The sequence below is a fragment of the Phoenix dactylifera genome, chromosome 2, assembly GCF_051530095.1.
Source record: "Phoenix dactylifera cultivar Ajwa chromosome 2, Ajwa_hap1_PhDact_Kaust_v1.1, whole genome shotgun sequence".
In the NCBI taxonomy this organism is placed as follows: Eukaryota; Viridiplantae; Streptophyta; class Magnoliopsida; order Arecales; family Arecaceae; genus Phoenix; species Phoenix dactylifera.
Genome location: NC_143191.1, coordinates 27,130,533 through 27,147,210, shown reverse-complemented (window position 1 = coordinate 27,147,210; position 16,678 = coordinate 27,130,533). Strand labels below are relative to the sequence as shown.

The window sequence follows — 16,678 nt, the reverse complement described above, 5'->3', positions numbered from 1 at the left end:
CCCCGGAGCCCGCGCCCTCTCTCCGATCAGCCTCAAGGCGCGCGGGCTGAGAAGGCCCCGCCTCGGAGATAGCGGGGCGAGAAGGCCCCGCCTCGGGATGCGTAGTGCGGGAAGAACCCGCCTCGGCCACCACCGCCGCCGAGGGAGTCGAGATTACCGAGACCTTCTGCTTCTTTCTCGGCTCCGCGGGCTCCCCCGAGAGCTCGGCTGCCCTCTTCTGGAAGCGGGCGTAAAGGACTTCACTCTTGGTCACCATTTTTGCGATATCTGCAAAGATAAGCAAAATTAGAACATTAGAACAATAAGGAAATAAAAAATTGCTGTAACTATCCTTACCCTGAGGACGTGCCGAGCTCAAGCCCACGTTCACCAGGGCGTCCTCGCTAATGAGGCCATTCAGCAAAATCCCGTCCCCAAGGCTGCGGATGGTGTCAAAGATCTCCTGCTCGCGCGGAGAAAGCTGGGGGAGCCTGTTGATGGATTTAAGCTGGGCCGGCCTCCACCTGGGGTCAAACCCCCAGGACCGTTCAGAGCCCAGGAAGAAGAATTTCTCCTTCCAACCATGAATCGATGAGGGGGCACCATGAAAAAGTGGCCGACCCGCCCGGAGGGCGATGTAGAGCCACTCCCCGTCTCCCGGGTTCGACTTGAAAATAAAAAGTCGCCGGAAGACGTTGACAGAGGTAGGAATCCCCTGTAGTAAACACAGTGACAGGAAACCCATCACTGTCCTCCAAGCGTTTGGAGTGAGCTGCGCCGGAACCAACTGGCATACCGTCAGCAACTCATTCACAAAGCTGTGGAGAGGAAATCGGAGGCCGGCCCAGAGTGACTCCGAGTGCACTCCGATCCGGCCTACCGGAGGATCGGTTACCCGATCCCTTCGCCTGGCGGGTTCCAAACGGAACCCGTGAAGAGGGAAAAACCACTCTTCGGCCATCTCGACCTCCAGGACACTCATGGTGGACACTACTTCGCTAGGCAAAGAACCCATTACAAGAGAGGGAAATCAAAAAGAAGGGGGACCTGGGAAGGAAGCCGAAGAGAAGGGACTTCGATTTGAGGAAGACTGGGAGAATAGGAAGCTGGAAGCAGAAAGCAATGGAAAGAGAACAGGGGGCCGGGGGAGAGTTTATATAGACCTCCCCAACGGCCCGGATCAGCGAAGAAAGCGCTGCATCCTGGTTAGATGATAACACGTGTCGGTCTAAAAGACAGAGCGATGCATTTAATTAGGGTTAGCGCTTCGAACGTCGAAGCGCCCCATCGGATCGCGCGGAAAGGCGTCCGCAATCGAAGATCGTGCGGCCCCATCATGAGCCCACGACGCGAGGACGCTTCGCAAAAGGTGTCCCAATAATGAGGCTCTTCGGGAAAGAAGAGACGCCGCCTATTGAAGGCACCTCGAAGCGTTCGATAGCTCAAAACGCGCAGTAAATCGAAATTTTCGGAATTCGTAATAACTCAATTAAAGCTACTTCCCGCGCTCCAGCTGATAGCCAACTGGAGCTCGGAAGTCGGGGGGTAGTGTTAGGGGAAAAATCCTAAGTCATACATCCACGGAGGCGCTCGGCCGAAGTACACCGACCGGAAAGCCGCTCGGCCGAAGTACACCGACCGGAAAGCCGCTCGGCCGAAGAGCGCCGACCAGAAAGCTGCTCGGCCAAGGAGTGCCGACCGGAAAGCTGCTCGGCCAAAGGATGCCGACCAGGAAGGCGCTCGATTAGAGGGCGCCGACCAGAGCGCGCGCCAAGAGGTGCCCCACCCAAAATAAGCTGCTCGGTTAAAAAGTGCCGACCAAAGACAGCGCCAAGGCGCTCTGCTAGAAGGTGCTCGTCTAAAGGGCGCCGACCAGGAGTACTCAAAGCAGCCCCGCCACAGGGCGCCCCATCGGGCGACCAGCTCGGCTCGGCACCCTTGCCGAGCCGATGCCTTTACCAAATGTTCAACCCCCGCCTAAAGTCCAAGGGACTTGACAACAACTACGGCTTGCGACCTGCCACTATCTCCAAGCCATCAAGGCATAAGATCTCCGCAGGCGTTCGGCACGACCTGCCATTAATGCATGAGACTCCCTTAAGTCTCCGATGCACTCAGGCATTTAATGAACACGGCCCAAGACGATCTCCGGATCACTGAACCATCAGAGCGTATGGCTCTACCTGGCCGCCGGTTCATTCGGTAATAAATGCACTTACCATCCACAGACCCCAGGCCCGCTACGGCCGGCGGTTTAACCACTCCAACAGGTCCGATCGACCGTGACAGCTCCCTGGTTCCGGTCTGATTCGGCCCCATTCTCCACTACGCCATAAATGGGCCAAATTGTGCCCAATTATGACGGACAGGGACAAATCCCCCGGTTACCTCCCAGATAACGTAATCCCCTCCTATAAAAGGGAACCTGGGAGAACCAAAGGGGGGGAGGGGAAAAACAAAAACGGAAACAGATCCCCGGAATTGAACCCGCCGGGAAGCACAGACGCAATTGAGGACATCATCCTCTTCGTCTTCTTTATCTTATCCAAATGTTCTTGCTGTCTTCTCCATATACTCTCTTCCCTGCTCTCTCCACATACTTGTCCCCTCTGACTTAGGCATCGGAGGGCCGGAGCCGGGGAGCCCGGCCACCGGCTTTTTGCAGGACAGGACAGGACTGGACGCACCACCCCTCTTCGGACTGGCACACCCCCCGCAGCAGAGGACGCAGCCAGCCGGCGCACCGCCGTCCGCCCCCTGTAGCAGCGGAGCTCCTCCTTCCCCGGCTTCGCGGCGGCCCCCGGGTCCAATTTCTAGCAACAGGTGCGTAGTAGGGGGATGGCCGTCCAGGCTAAGCATGTATATCGTGAAGCCAACGGGGCAACAGATTGGATAACCCCTTATGTGGCTAACCATTCTGGGGAGATCCTTTGGCTAGGGGAGGAGGATTTACCCGGAGCACTCCGGAATGTGTTATCTTTTGACTTTCTTGGGTGTATTTTTATTTCTTTAGACAATCATGCATCCTCTGTCTCAACCATTTGTGCAACTACAGCCCCTTGCTTTGTGGTAATTGCCTGAACTGAATGCCATGTTTGCAAACATCACTTGGTAGCAAAATAAACTCATTCCAATCTGCAGGTATTTATTTTTCCTTTCGGCCACGAGAGAATCTCTACTGTAGAAAAGACTTTCTTGATCAACAGACCATGCTAGTTGATTTATGCAAGAGGAAACCTTGTTATATATTTATTCCATGGCTCACAACAATCTTAACCAGATTCAGAAACTGCAACATCCTACTACTACATCAAACTTTAAGTAAAAGAATGTTTGCATGCTAGCCCCTTGGAAGGATAAACCCAAATTGTACAATGTTTTTATTATGCAATCATACCATCCATCATAAATGTTGCAAGAACACAAATTCAAAACAGCATCATTTCCTTAATTCATTTTGTTAAGTCTGTATAAGTTTGTGCCCCTTGTATAAATTTCCTTGCATCCAGGTAGCCAGGTTGGTAAATGTTGCAGAAAGGGACATGGGAGTTCAGAATCATACAATATTTCTGTTGTGCAGAGTCATACTATCCATCACAAATGCTGCAAGAACACAAATTCAAAACAGCATTATTTCCTTAATTTATTTGTGATCTGTATAAGTTTGTGCCCCTTGTATAAATATCCTTGCGTCCAGGCATACAGGTTGGTAAACTTTGCGGAAAGGGATATGAAAGTTTACTGGCTTTCTATATTTTAGTAGACAAAGGAAACTAAGGTGAAGGCAGAGAAAACCTACCAAATGCCTATATGCTTACAACAACCATTGTAGCGATTTTATTGACAGATCCCTTTTTGCGATTGTTATTTTTTGCTATTAAAGAAGGAAGAGAACCTTTTTTTCTTCCTCTCCGTATAATTTTCTACACGATAGAATGAGATATGTTGCTGTATAAATCTTACCAGAATTAGCATCAGCCAACTGATCTTCTTTCTTCCACTTAATGAAATAAAAGCTCTCTTCTGGTGTAACTGGGAGTTGGGATCATCTCCCTGGTGTACTATTCCAGTTTAGAATCTTAAACCAGTACAAAAATAAGAAAAATAATAAATAAATGTGATCAAACAAGTTTTTGAATAATAACATTTTATAACTGGCTGTGAATTTTACTACTGTTGTGTTAAAAACTTAAACCACCACAATTGTCATTGTCATTAAGAAGAAAATCAATAATGATTGATTTGATAGATTATAAATAATAATCAGTAGTTCAACAAATTAAAGTGGGGTATTTGACTATGCAAAAGTGAGGTCAGGCATCCTAGTTTACGAGTCAATATTATCTTGAGGCTGAACAAATTTGTTTAGACATATGATATGCATAATAATTAGCAAAATTTCTTCTTTGTATAGCTTCTGGATAATCTTATAAGAAAAACCGAAAAAATCATCTCAAGGCAGGACAAGGAAGAAGATATGACCCAGCAGGCTGTTTTGGTAGTACTCAAACTAGCAGAATTCTATGTCAAGAAACCATTTTCTAGCATGCAGTTTGCAGTCAAGTCGCAAGAGAGAGAGCTAGGGCGAGTGGAATACTTCTTAAACGACGCAGACTCCAAACAGAGGAAGGGTGATGTTGCGTATCAAGCAGAGGACATCATCATTGTCTTCGTTCATGCTCAAGATTGCAATGCGACGGCAAAAAAGAGGCTCCGTAGACCATATTGTAAGGTATGCTCTAATCATTCATGAACTAATCTCATGCCATATGGTTGGCATGGAAATTGAAGAGTTGAAGATCAAGAATCATGAGATCTCTGAAAATAGAAATACAGTCTTACTAATACATTGATAAAGGTGGATCTGAAGCAAGTACTTTTGCTGATTAGAGTTTGCAAGGAAGGAGGTATCTCCTAATCTAGATGATGACACAATTGTTCAGGCTTTAACCTAAATAAGAAATTATTTTTTTAATTACTTGATCCAACACAAAAATGGCATTTTGTAGTTTCCATAGTTGGAATGGTGGCCTTTGCCAAGAAGGTTTATAACAAAGAATATATCAAAAGACATTTTGATACCTGTTCTCGCATATCTGTATCTAGAGTGACTCAAATTCTGAAGAAGATTATGGGCAAAGTCATGGGTTTTGCAAAGATAATCTGGAAAGGATGGAAAAGGAAGATTTAAAGAGAAGCTATATAAGTTCTTGAGAACAAGAAGATAATAGTCATGAACAACATCTGGAGGACTGAAGAATGGGAGCAAATAAAAGCAGTGTTTCCAGATGTAATGAATGGAAGTAGTGTTCTTTACTCCACGTTCTACAGATGTTACGAAATCCAATGACCCTACAATCCTATCTCACCACCACCACCCTCTCTCAGCCATACAAAATACAATTTCTAAATGATGAAGTTGGGAGCTTTTTCTTGAGAAGATATTTCCAGCAAATAAGAACATTGAAAGAGCATGCCCTGAAGAGTTGGAGGCTTCAGGAATGCAGCTTGCAGAGAGATGTAGTGGTGTACCTCTGGATAAAGTGGTGCCCCGAGACCTTTTAGCATGAAAAGACAGAACATCTGCCATATGGATGGAAGTAATCAAGGGCATGGCTTGGGAATGAATAACATCTGCCAATATGGATGGAAATAATCAAGAGCATGGATTGGGAATGAGTTCAGGATGGCAAGCAACTTTTGCAAATATCAGCTTCAAGTTATAACAATCTGCCACACCATTTATAACGTCATGCTTCTTGAACAAAAAAATCAAAGGTTCGTTCCCAAGGACTGAGATTGCAGAGAACAGTATTGATTGGATTATTGATTGCGGAAGGCTTCATACCTCATACAAAGAAGAAAAACATGGAAGAGAGTGCAAAAGGCTACCTGGATGAGCTGTGGTTCAGAGATGCATGCATCAAGTTGCCGACAGGAAATTGATGGGAGTGCTATGAGGACCTATTGCGTGACTTGTGCACATCAAAAGCTAAAGAGGATAAACTTCTATGCATTTCTAGCAATTAAAATAACATGGAGCATGTAACTTCATGCCATCTTGTTCTCCATAATCTCACTATTTACCACAAGTATCTAATTGTACTGCACCACACTAACATACTCTAGCAGGTTTGAACTTCAGAAGCACAAGTGATTTGACATAATTGGTTTCAAAGGTGCACCTGATCTTACAAGGCTGCCAGAGGGTACTAAAGGCATGATCCATTTACAGTATTTGGGGTTGAGATGTACTGAATTAAAAGAGGTTCCTTCGTCCATTAGGAAATATTATAACTTACAAACTCCAGACGCCAGGTATACTAGAAAAATTCTCTGCAATTTGGAGGAATCAAGCACTCAGACACATTTTTTGGGAATTTAAGAAACCTACAGAAATTAAAGGTTGTAGGTGCTGGAGAATGGATAGAAGGGCCTTATGCTGGCCAACCAAGCTTCAAGCCTTGCACATTTCAAAAGACTTCTTGTTTTCCATGAAAATGTATTATGCTATTCATTTGGGCAAATACAGCACCTTGTCTCTTTAAAGTTGAGAAGTAGATAATCAATTGTGACAGATTACATTTTGAGCTTATCAAATGATTACACCTCTCTAAGTTATGATTAAGATGATTGTCAAATAAAAACTCCCAAACAGTAAAGAATCTCCACCAATTCTCACCAAGATAGCATTGCGGGGATCAAGATTATAGCAAGAACTGATGGTGATGCTAGGGAAATTGCCAAATCTGCGGATTCGGAGGTTGGAGAATGGCTCATATGTAGGGAAGAAGATGGTTTGTGCTACTAATGGATTTCCTCAATTACGGTGATTGGTGCTAGCTGGCTTGAATGATCTAGAACACCAGAGTTTGGAAAGTGGGGTGGTGATTAAACTTATCCATTTGCATGTCTCTGAGTGAGAAAAGCTAGAGATGATCCCAGAGGGAATGCAGCATGTGAATAAACTTCAGGAGTTGCAATTATGGGATATGCCATGAAAGTTCTAAGATAGGGTTCAAGAAAATCAAGGAGAGGATTTGCAGAAAATTCAATATGTGTCCTCCATCTTCATCTCACCTTAAGTCTTTCATTAGATCACCATTTGCATCTTGTCTTCCTATCTTCCCTTAATATCATGTCTCATTTCCGTTGAAATGCTAAGAAACATCCAACAGCCATACATCTTTTAGTATATCTAGGCTGATCTTCCTTTCTTGGAAAATATGTGCCATATGCTGCTTTCCTATGTTCTCTTGACATGTCTCGTTGGGAGTAGACCAGCTATAGCCGTATAGATTATCATACAAGACGACAATGATTAATAGGGGAAAAAACAATTTTTCTAAAAAAATGAGCACAAAAATATTGTATTTGGTAATTTGTTACTAAACAAAAGTAAGGGATCTGCACGATGCAATCAACTGATTAAATGCATAAAAATCCTAACAAATGTGCAAGGGTGACACTATAAATCCACTAACTGAATGATTTAAAATTTTTATATTCATTTATAGAAATTGATAACAAAAATGGTGTCAGTCATTTTCGTGGGAAAGTTTCTTCATATAGTCCCACAAAGCCATAAGGGCTTTGACACCTACCAAAACATCATGAGTGGCATTATACTTCAAAATTGAAAGTAAAATAACTCCGGCATTTTTATAATTTTCTCTAAAGTATTCGAATATTGTTGATCTGCTTAATAGTTCAGGAGAGAAATCGTGGTGAAACCATATTTTTCCTTGGTTGTGTTATACAATAGTTGATTTTTTGATGCCGTCGAGATGTTTTGATCTCGTATTTTAATACCTCTAGTTAATTTTTTTATGTAAACAGTGACATTTCATTGATAAATCAAAATTTTCACTTATTATTTGTCTTGCAGGAAACAGAATTAATTGGATAGTTTCTCAATAAAAAATGGTCACTTCCTGAATTTTCCCATGAATTTAGACCATCTACTGGTAATATTGGGTCGTGTTTTGTTGACTAATAAGTTGGGCAAATGTGTTGATTCAAGTTAGCTATTTCCTCTAGAGTGTCGCCAATTCTGGTTGAATACGGTAAGTATGCATAATAAAACCAATTACTCTACGCATGATCAACTGGCCCTCTATTGCTACATTCAAAATTTTCTGCTCGCCATGTATTTAGTGCCCTTAAAATATGTCTCATGTTGAAGTTTTATGTTTGACAGGGCATTGATCTTGCATGAATTCCTGATTTATTACAAGTTTTATAATATGGTAGTCATGTATCATTCATTGCCAAGTGTTGCATTTACACAATTTCATGCTAACTGTCGTGTACTTTTTGGCCATAATAAGTGGTTACTCAGTCATTTTGGAATAAAAAAGGGTTTCGGCCAAAAATAGGCCAGAAACCCTATTTCTACTTCTCCTATTCCTCCCCTTGTTCTTTTTTACTCTTCCTTTTTTTCCCCTCCGTATCTCTTTTTTTTTTTCTTTCAAGGAATTTACACTTTTCCAGCATCTTTTGTTGGAGACTCGATTTGTAGACGACAAATATTGCCGTTGAGGCCCGTATAATTCTGAGCATGCAGGCCTAGATTATTCACAATTCTTCAAGTATCAAACAAGCATGAAAACAAGTTTCCACAGAAGAAGAAGAAACAGACAATTGAGATGGAGGACCTCAAAAGAAGCTTACTGCATCAATTTAAGGATAAAGCACCTACAGAAAGCTAAGGTTGTTTGACCATTTGCATGAGAGAAGCAGAAAAATTGCCAAACACAGTTTTTTTTACTCGCTTGCTGTAAATTACGCTTGCCATTTGCTTTGCTTTCAAATTATATCACTGATCTGCTCAATTAAGTCATAATCCATACTAGTTTTGTTCTAATTTATCTGAATTTTACCGCCTTTAGAGTGTCTAAAACTTCCTTATCTTGATCAAAATTTCAAAAAGGGAAAAAGTGAACTATTCACTTCCATGCTTCTAGTTCTCAAAATTTTGGAACAGCGTCAGATTACAAAAGAAACAACAACAATAACAATAACAACAGAAGAGATCCAGAGAATTGGTTCGTGAAATGAGTATAGCATTGTCCAATTATTACTCCATCAATAACGATCGATGTGGTAGAAAGAAAATCCAAACTTTAAACTAGGAGAGCACTGGAAGTAACAGCGAAAACCCTAACCTCGGGGATCGCAATCAGGTAAAGGTCGGCATCAGCAAGAAGCGGCGGCCGACGACTCGGCCTCGAGGTATTTGCAGATCCGCTCGACGACCTCCCTCCCCTTGGCGCTGTTCTGCTGGAATCGCTCGGCGCAGCGCTGCTCGACCTTCTCGGCGATGGCGGCGAGGGCGGCGAGCGGGCGGCAGCGGACGCTGGTCTCCTGGCGGAAGAGCGTCCATCCGTCGGGGCGGTCCGGGTGCGGGCGGTAGGAGGAGCGCTCCTCTACCTCGATGAGGCCGCGGAGGGTGGCGTTGCGGGCGACGATGTCCATGGAGCGGGCGCGCGCGTCCACGACGGAGGACTCAACGCAGTGGCAGATGACGGCGTCCTGGCCGCTGAGGGCGCGACGGAGGAGGAAGGGGAGGGGCGGGGAGCGGACGGTGATGGAGCGGGTGATATGGAGGCGGCCGGCGGCGGGTTCGAGGCGGCGGGAGAGGGTTTGGACGTCGACGATGTGGGACAGCACGGCCGGGGTATCCGGGTCGGTGAACTTGCGCCACGCCGCCGCGGTTACCCGATCCCACGGGTGCCGGTACACGTGCTCCTGCGTGTACGCGCGGACCATCGGAAAAAAAAAATGGAGGCGGCGAGCAAGCGAGGCGAAGCAAAGCTGGCGACGGAAGGGTACGAGCTTGTGCTTGTCTGCATAAATTTCTCGAGGACAAGGCACCTGGGCCCACAGTAAATGGGCTGTCCTGGGCCGTTCGACATTGTCTGATGGCCTATTAACGCCCGCTATTCTTTTTTTTTAATTTTTTTTTACACAATAGATCCTCTAAAATGAGGCATCCTCGCATCAGGGGCAAGAATCTATAGCGAGCGAGCGAGGAGGCCTGTGCACCAATATGGCCATGCACTATATCAATCAGCTCAGTCTTTTTTTTTGGGGTCATCTTAAACTCTAAATTCTAAATCCTAAATTCTAAATTCTAAACCCAAAATCCAAAATTCTAAAACCCTAAATTCTAAATTCTAAACCCTAAACCCTAAGAGATGAGTGCATAATGAATGGAACTCACAGATGAAATGATTGGCTCGGTGCATGAAGTGAATATGGTATAATTTTTCGAAGGAAAGACTTATGTCCAGCTGCCCTGAGAAGGGAGGCAAACATGACCGAATGTGAAGCTGGCAAGAGTAGAACTGATGCTTTTCAAGATTTTTTTTGTCCAATAACCAAGACATCGCCATCATGGAGTCATCTTCAATGATAATATGGTGGGATTGGTCGGATTAGCTGTGGGTTGATTGCAATTCTGATTTTTGAAGCCATGCCATGCTGCAATTTATTTAACACTTGGAACTGAACTAAGAGAGTGGAATTCCAGCAGCATACAAAGCCTTCCTTTGGTGATCATGAATCACAAATCTGCTTTGGTAGAATTAGAACGAACGGATCCGTCAAAATTATTTTTGATAGAACCTGGTTGAGGAGGCTGCCAGGAAACTCAGGTCAGGTGGGAAAGGCAGGAAGCTTGGCATGCGAATTCTCTTGGATCAATCACCTTATTTTTGAAAGACTTTCTCATTCCTTCCCCTCCATGATGACAGCCAAATATGAACCTGCAGGGTTTGAGATGACTATATGAGCTCATTTTCTTGGGAAGCATTCACCTGACGTTGCTCTCTAGCACTTAAAAAAACAAGTCATCAGTAGATTCTACGTCAAGGAGCCCAAGCACGATTAGGGGTGCAATTGAATTGGATACGAATCAAATTGGATTCGAATTGGATCAAAAAATTATCAATCCAAATTTGACTTATTTATTAAATATATTAAATGTTAAATTTGAATCCAATCTATTAATTAAACAGTCAATTTGATTCGATCGATATAACTCATTTATTAAATAAGTTAAACGGATTTTAAATAAATAAAATTGATTTAAACATGTTAAATATGTTAAATGGATTAAGCATATCCCATTAAATTTATTTATGTCAAATTCAAATCACTTTGATCGGATCATAATTTGTCACTCAAAAATATTTTGGTTGGGCGTGGCAATCGAGGGGAGATATGCAAACCACCTCGAGCAAGTGTCCGCTTAAAAACACAATGCTCTGTAAATCTCCACCGTCAATCGCACCGTAGATCCCGACGTCGCCATTGCGCTCTCACAGCCCCCTAGGGCACGATCGGATTTCAGTTCGATGAGCGCGGCAGGGCGAGCGCGGGAATTTACTTTTGGTCGCGCCCTCGCATAATAAATACCAGTCCTTTCCTTTCGCCTCTTCACCTTTCTTGTATCGGAGACGAAAATGGGGAGAAAGAAGAGAACCAGGGCTGCAGAAGAAGGCGAACGCGAGGAGCAAGGAATCCGAGGAAGCGAGGCATCCACCGCCACAGAGAAGAGCTTGTACGAGGTGATCTAGATTGATCTCTCTCTGGCCACACTCTCTTCCCATTTCTTGATTTATTCGAGAACTTGTGCTATGATTGCTTTTTTATCCTCCATAGTTCTTGCCCTAGCTTAAAATTTTAGGATAACATGATGCGGGAAAATAGAGATTTGGGACGATTGGTTCATTTCATTATCATTGTCATCTCCGCCGTAAAATCAGCTTTTTCGTACACCCATATGCTCTTGAAATGCCAATGGCTATGTCGGTGCTGGTCTTGGTGTGTTGATCGCAAATTTTTGCTCCGTTTCGTTGGAAATTCTCATGAATGGGGCCCTATTTTGCTCTTAAAGATCAAAATTTTGTTCAAGGTACTGATCTGTCAAACAGTTGTTTCCCAACGGCATATTTGATCACCATTTCATTGAAAATGGTCAATGATTGCAAAGTGTAAAGTGATAATGCAAGGAAACCAGAGAGTTCGTGTTCCCATTCCAGTAGCCTATCAGCTGCTTATCAGGACCTTGTGCTTTTGGAGCACTAGGATCTGTAGGTTGAGTGAACCAAAATATTTTTTGGATCCTTCCAACATGAATTCTTATGTAACCATAATCTTTTAAGATATATAGGTGTAACTTTCATGGCCTAAGATGTGAAGATGGGAAATCTAGACAACCATTTCAGTAGAAAATGAAACAAGTGACATCAAGAGGTCATAGAAGCCTAGAAAGTTGGGAAATGGATAGTAAAGAAAAAGAAGAGGGGGCAGGGTACAACAGAGGGGGAAAAAATGACTTTGAAAAGGAACTGTGTTGGCTTCCTCCTTTAAATCCTGCTTCAAAATGCGAACCAGAGAGGAAAAGAAGAAAGTAAAGAAAAAAATTTTCCTTTTGTAAATGAGATTTGGTAGATGAAAGGAAGAATGAAGAGATAAAATTGTGAAGATCCTCTGGTGTACTTAGTATTTTGGCTTTGCTATTTCCATGTGCCGCACCAAATGCTTATGGGTGAGGACAAAGAAAAATCCATGATGCCCTTGATCAACAAGGATTATTGTGAACCTGTGCTATGAACAAGAGGTGTTCAATGAACATGCTAATGCTTTAAAATCAAAAAGAAAATAATCAAAATCACAGAGTCAGCCATTCATTCTCCATATATAATTTCTGGTTGTCACATAAGTAAATAACATTTAAGGGGCTTCAGGATGTCTTTTGCTATGATTTAGGCATTTTAAAGCAAGTAGCATTACTTACAGTCAGTAACAGGTGTTTTAGGAAATGCATTTAGAAAACTAATTGTATTTAGCACTAAACAAATTGGGAAGCACCTAAACACATAAGAAATTTGAATATGATTGCTCGGGAGCTGGGACAACTTACTTGTGAAGTTGATTGCATAAGAGCACAAAATATGAGTGAAACCATATTGGTAGATGTATAGAAAAATAAGTGGGTAATCCTCTGCCTAGTGTTGCTCTGGCAAACCTCTGATGCGATGGCTGGCATAGCTGCTGCTTGGGAACATATCTTATTTGTGCAGCTAAGGCTACAAGCTGACGCAATCTGGCTTGAAATAAACACAGACATTTCCAGGACACTCTCCAACTAACCAGCTACCTTAATGCCCCCCACTCCCCACCCCAACAATGAAGAGGATCTTTACATATTGGTAAAAAAATTTATGAAATGGAAGTCACTTGAGCAATGAAGAAAATGCAAGTACACCAGTAGCAAAAGAAAATGTACATGCTGATACTGATATAGTGTGGAGCTACAAAAAACTGAGTTGGAAACATGCACATTGATGAAATTTTGGATTTACCGCATTTAATGGGAGAGTTAGAAGAATGGGCAGGGAGTCTTCGATAACACTGGTTGGAAGTTTATGTGGAAAAAAATGAAAGGTTTGTCTGGATAACTGATCCCAGATAGGAGCAGTCGAGCCACTCGTCATGGCTCTCATGTTGGAACACTTTGTAAAAAACACTGAGCCTAATATCTAGTCACTTGTGCTGACTAATTCGTATGATGCAGGGCATAGTTACAAAGGGTTTGCCCATCAAAATGCAATAGATAAATCAATTAACATTGGACCTTTGCATATTCCTGATTTTAGACAAAGAATCTCATAATACATGATTTTATAATTGTCTTTCAATACATTGAGTTTCCGAGTTCTTGTATTGGTCTTTCTTAGAAAATAAAATCCATTGAAAGTCCAATTTTCTTATAGATTCTTGGTGTAGAGAGAACTGTAACTCAACAGGAAATAAAGAAGGCATACTACAAGTTGGCTTTGCGTCTCCATCCAGACAAAAATCCTGGTGATGAGGTGCACTGTCATCCACTTTTTCAAAGTTTTCTTTTAATTCCATAGCTAGATCTCTTGAACTTTTTCTGTATCTGCTCGGTTGCTTTTATTCCAGGAAGCTAAAGAGAAATTCCAGCTCTTGCAAAAAGTGATATCTGTTCTTGGGGATGAGGAGAAAAGGACGATTTATGATCAGACTGGTTGTGTTGATGATGTTGTGAGTCCTTAAAAATCAAAATTCTTCCTATATCTTAAATTGAAGTAATTTATTTGGTGGGCATACTGTTATCCTTTTCTTATTTGTTTCTGTGCTGGTCAGGCCTTATCCGGGGAAGCTGCTGAAAATCTACAGGAGTTTTTCAGATCAATGTTTAGACAGGTATATGCAGTAAACTTAGAACACCCACCCACCCCCCTCCCTTGCTCCCAAAAAAACAGATATCACCTTTCATTTTTTTATGATCATGAAGAAGATTTTCTTACCTGGATGTAGGTGACTGAGGCTGATATTGAAGAATTTGAAGCTAACTACAGAGGATCAGATTCTGAGAAGAAGGATTTGAAGGATCTCTACACTAAATTCAAGGGAAATATGAACAGGTATTTTACACTTATATAAATGCATTTTCCTATCTTCTGCAAGGATTAGTTTCTTTCACTCGGTGATACGCTATCCACTCCATAGGGCTGGTAGTTACAAATTGAGCTTTGGCCCCTTAAAATTTTAGTTGTTTCTTTAGATGATCTTTCTGACATCGTGAAATTGTGGGATATCTACGCCTACCCCTAAGCAAAAGTCCATCTCTTATGCACCTCTAGATTCCTACTTATTAGGAAACCAGTAATCTGTTAGAAAACTTATATTACCTGGTCTTTCTAAAGATAAGAATGTTATATGAAACCTGATAATCCAAAGCCAATAGAATCACAAGTGTTGGGTCACCTGGAGAAAAGAAAGAAGGAAAATCACAAAAAGAAGGGACAGGAAGCAAGGATGACTAGCAAGACATCCCCCCATTCTACCTCATGCTAACTATCAACATCCCCCCATTCCACCCCATGCTATCTTTATTGTTTTCTTCCCTTGTCAAGAATCTCTGTATTTCTCTTATGTTTCTTCATGGGATATGAAGGGGTACTTCATATTTCTTTTGTTGATGCTTTAAAATTAACGGGTCAAAGCAACTCTTAAATAAAGAAAAGTTTTTAAGCAACTGAGAATTATATATTGTTTTAACACTATTTTTGATTTGTGCACTTGTTATGCATTCAAGCAAATTAATGTATAGAGATCTTCTGATTATTTTTTTTTCTAATATTTTTATTCGAAAATGGATTATAGATCATGAGTTGTTATTTTTGTCACCTCTCAGCTGAAATCCTGGTTTCGCCCCTGGGCACAGCATGTTTTCAGTAATATGGTTCCCAGGGAGTCATTGTGCTAATCTCCTCCAGGTATATAACTTGTTTGACATCATATCTTTGTCATCCAGGCTTTTTTGTTCAATGCTTTGTTCTGATCCGAAGCTGGATTCACACCGATTCAAGGATATCATTGATGAAGCGATAGCTGAAGGTATGGTTTGTTTTTCACTGTCCACAGTCTGAAATATATAAATCTACTACTCTTTCTCTCTCTATAAATATAAATATAAATACAAATATAAACAATGTTTGGTGAATAAACATCAATTATTTTCTTTAAGTGTAGGGAAAAACTTATCAAGTTGTTATTCAGTTAACTATGGTCACCCCCAACCAGTCCTGCATTTGTAATCTTTCTAATGATTTCTCCTAGCTACTGTGTTTAGAGAATGACAGGTGAATGTAGGGTTTATAGTTTTGTTTACTGTGATACGTTCTTTAGTATGCTTGAGGCACTAATTAATTTGCATGTTCTTATTATAGGTGAACTGAGAACGACAAAAGCATATCAAAAATGGGCAAAACTAGTGTCTGAAACCAAGCCACCTACAGATCCTATAGCAAAAAGGGGAAAGTGAGTTCTTTAACTCTAGAACTTCTTTGGGTGATCATGCAGGAGACTCTTTTGAGCCTTCATAATTTTTGAATCCCAGCCTCCATAATTTCTGAATTCTCTGCAGGAAGAAGAAGCAACCATCAACAGATCTAGTTGCCATCATTTCACAGCGTAGTAGCCAGAGGAAAGAGCAGTTTAACTCTATACTCTCATCCATAATGTCTAAGTACAATGGGGAAGTTACTCCAGAACCAACAGAAGAAGAGTTTGAGAAGGCCCAGCAAAGGCTTGAAAGCAAGCAGGCAAAAAGACGGAAACCCTAATGAAGCAATGCTGTGGAGTCTTCTCTGGTAGAATTCCTAGTCTCATGCTATGTATTTCATTGTTTCAGTGCGAGTAGCTTATCTTACTGGCTCTTACCTAATATTCAGATAGATGCCCATTTAGAAGCCTCACTTTGATGGATGATTTTAATTTACAGGTGACAGTTCTAACTGGAACCTGGTCCTATGTGAGGTATCGGTGTTATCAAGAATGGTTGATAGCTGAAGTTAACAGTTCTCTCGCACCTAGCGGATCTTCTACATACTGCCAGGAGTAAGCTGAGGTTTGAGTTGTTATTACAAGATCAGTAGCCTAAATTGAGTAAAACACCAAACATTTGCTTTAGGCGATAAAGAAATACTACTAGCTATTGTTCTACTTCTGGTGAAGTGACAGGGTGCTTATAATTTTTTTTTGGGTGATTGCGTGCTATAGATCCTGCTCATGATTCTTTTTTCTTTCGTCCATTTCTTTTTTAGGGATAATTATGAGATTACTTGACTTCCTGGAATGGTCTATGGTTACTGTTGAA

The 16,678-nt window shown here is 42.0% G+C and overlaps 2 protein-coding genes across 8 annotated transcripts; one reads left to right on the top strand and one right to left on the bottom strand.

Moving 5' to 3' along the window:
- Nucleotides 1-1,574: 1,574 nt before the first annotated feature.
- Nucleotides 1,575-9,805, bottom strand: LOC103720331 (MSF1-like family protein). 3 transcript variants are annotated; one of them, XM_008809976.5, is made up of 2 exons: nucleotides 9,147-9,805; nucleotides 1,575-3,582 (listed from the first exon to the last, which is right to left on the bottom strand). In XM_008809976.5, the coding sequence occupies exon 1, from the start codon at nucleotides 9,748-9,750 to the stop codon at nucleotides 9,178-9,180; it is 573 nt and encodes a 190-aa protein (XP_008808198.1). In that variant the 5' UTR covers nucleotides 9,751-9,805; the 3' UTR covers nucleotides 1,575-3,582; nucleotides 9,147-9,177. The 3 variants fall into 3 exon arrangements, with proteins under 3 accessions (XP_008808198.1, XP_088571875.1, XP_026665502.1); XM_088715749.2 differs by lacking the exon at nucleotides 1,575-3,582 and adding an exon at nucleotides 3,611-4,032; XM_026809701.4 differs by lacking the exon at nucleotides 1,575-3,582 and adding an exon at nucleotides 4,041-5,613.
- Nucleotides 9,806-11,160: 1,355 nt separating this feature from the next.
- On the top strand, nucleotides 11,161-16,678 carry ATJ6 (J-domain protein 6). Of its 5 annotated transcripts, none has more exons than XR_015975230.1 (10): nucleotides 11,161-11,552; nucleotides 13,764-13,862; nucleotides 13,957-14,058; nucleotides 14,161-14,220; nucleotides 14,335-14,441; nucleotides 15,335-15,417; nucleotides 15,750-15,840; nucleotides 15,947-16,172; nucleotides 16,304-16,419; nucleotides 16,626-16,678. XR_015975230.1 is itself a non-coding variant. In XM_088715746.1 (9 exons), exons 1-8 carry the CDS (start codon nucleotides 11,448-11,450, stop codon nucleotides 16,143-16,145), a joined length of 846 nt encoding a protein of 281 aa, XP_088571872.1. In that variant the 5' UTR covers nucleotides 11,161-11,447; the 3' UTR covers nucleotides 16,146-16,172; nucleotides 16,311-16,580. The 5 variants fall into 5 exon arrangements, 3 of the variants coding, with proteins under 3 accessions (XP_088571872.1, XP_008808199.1, XP_088571873.1); XR_606129.5 differs by having other exon boundaries at nucleotides 16,304-16,429; XM_088715746.1 differs by lacking the exon at nucleotides 16,626-16,678 and having other exon boundaries at nucleotides 16,311-16,580.

What these genes read in the sequence shown, in the direction of transcription:
- LOC103720331 (XM_008809976.5), bottom strand. Translation starts at nt 9,750, where the DNA reads ATGGTCCGCGCGTACACGCAGGAGCACGTGTACCGGCACCCGTGGGAT.
- ATJ6 (XM_088715746.1), top strand. Translation starts at nt 11,448, where the DNA reads ATGGGGAGAAAGAAGAGAACCAGGGCTGCAGAAGAAGGCGAACGCGAG. An exon ending in ACAAAAATCCTGGTGATGAG is followed by an intron (nt 13,863 to 13,956) that starts GTGCACTGTCAT and finishes CTTTTATTCCAG; the next exon opens with GAAGCTAAAGAGAAATTCCA. An exon ending in CCTATAGCAAAAAGGGGAAA is followed by an intron (nt 15,841 to 15,946) that starts GTGAGTTCTTTA and finishes AATTCTCTGCAG; the next exon opens with GAAGAAGAAGCAACCATCAA.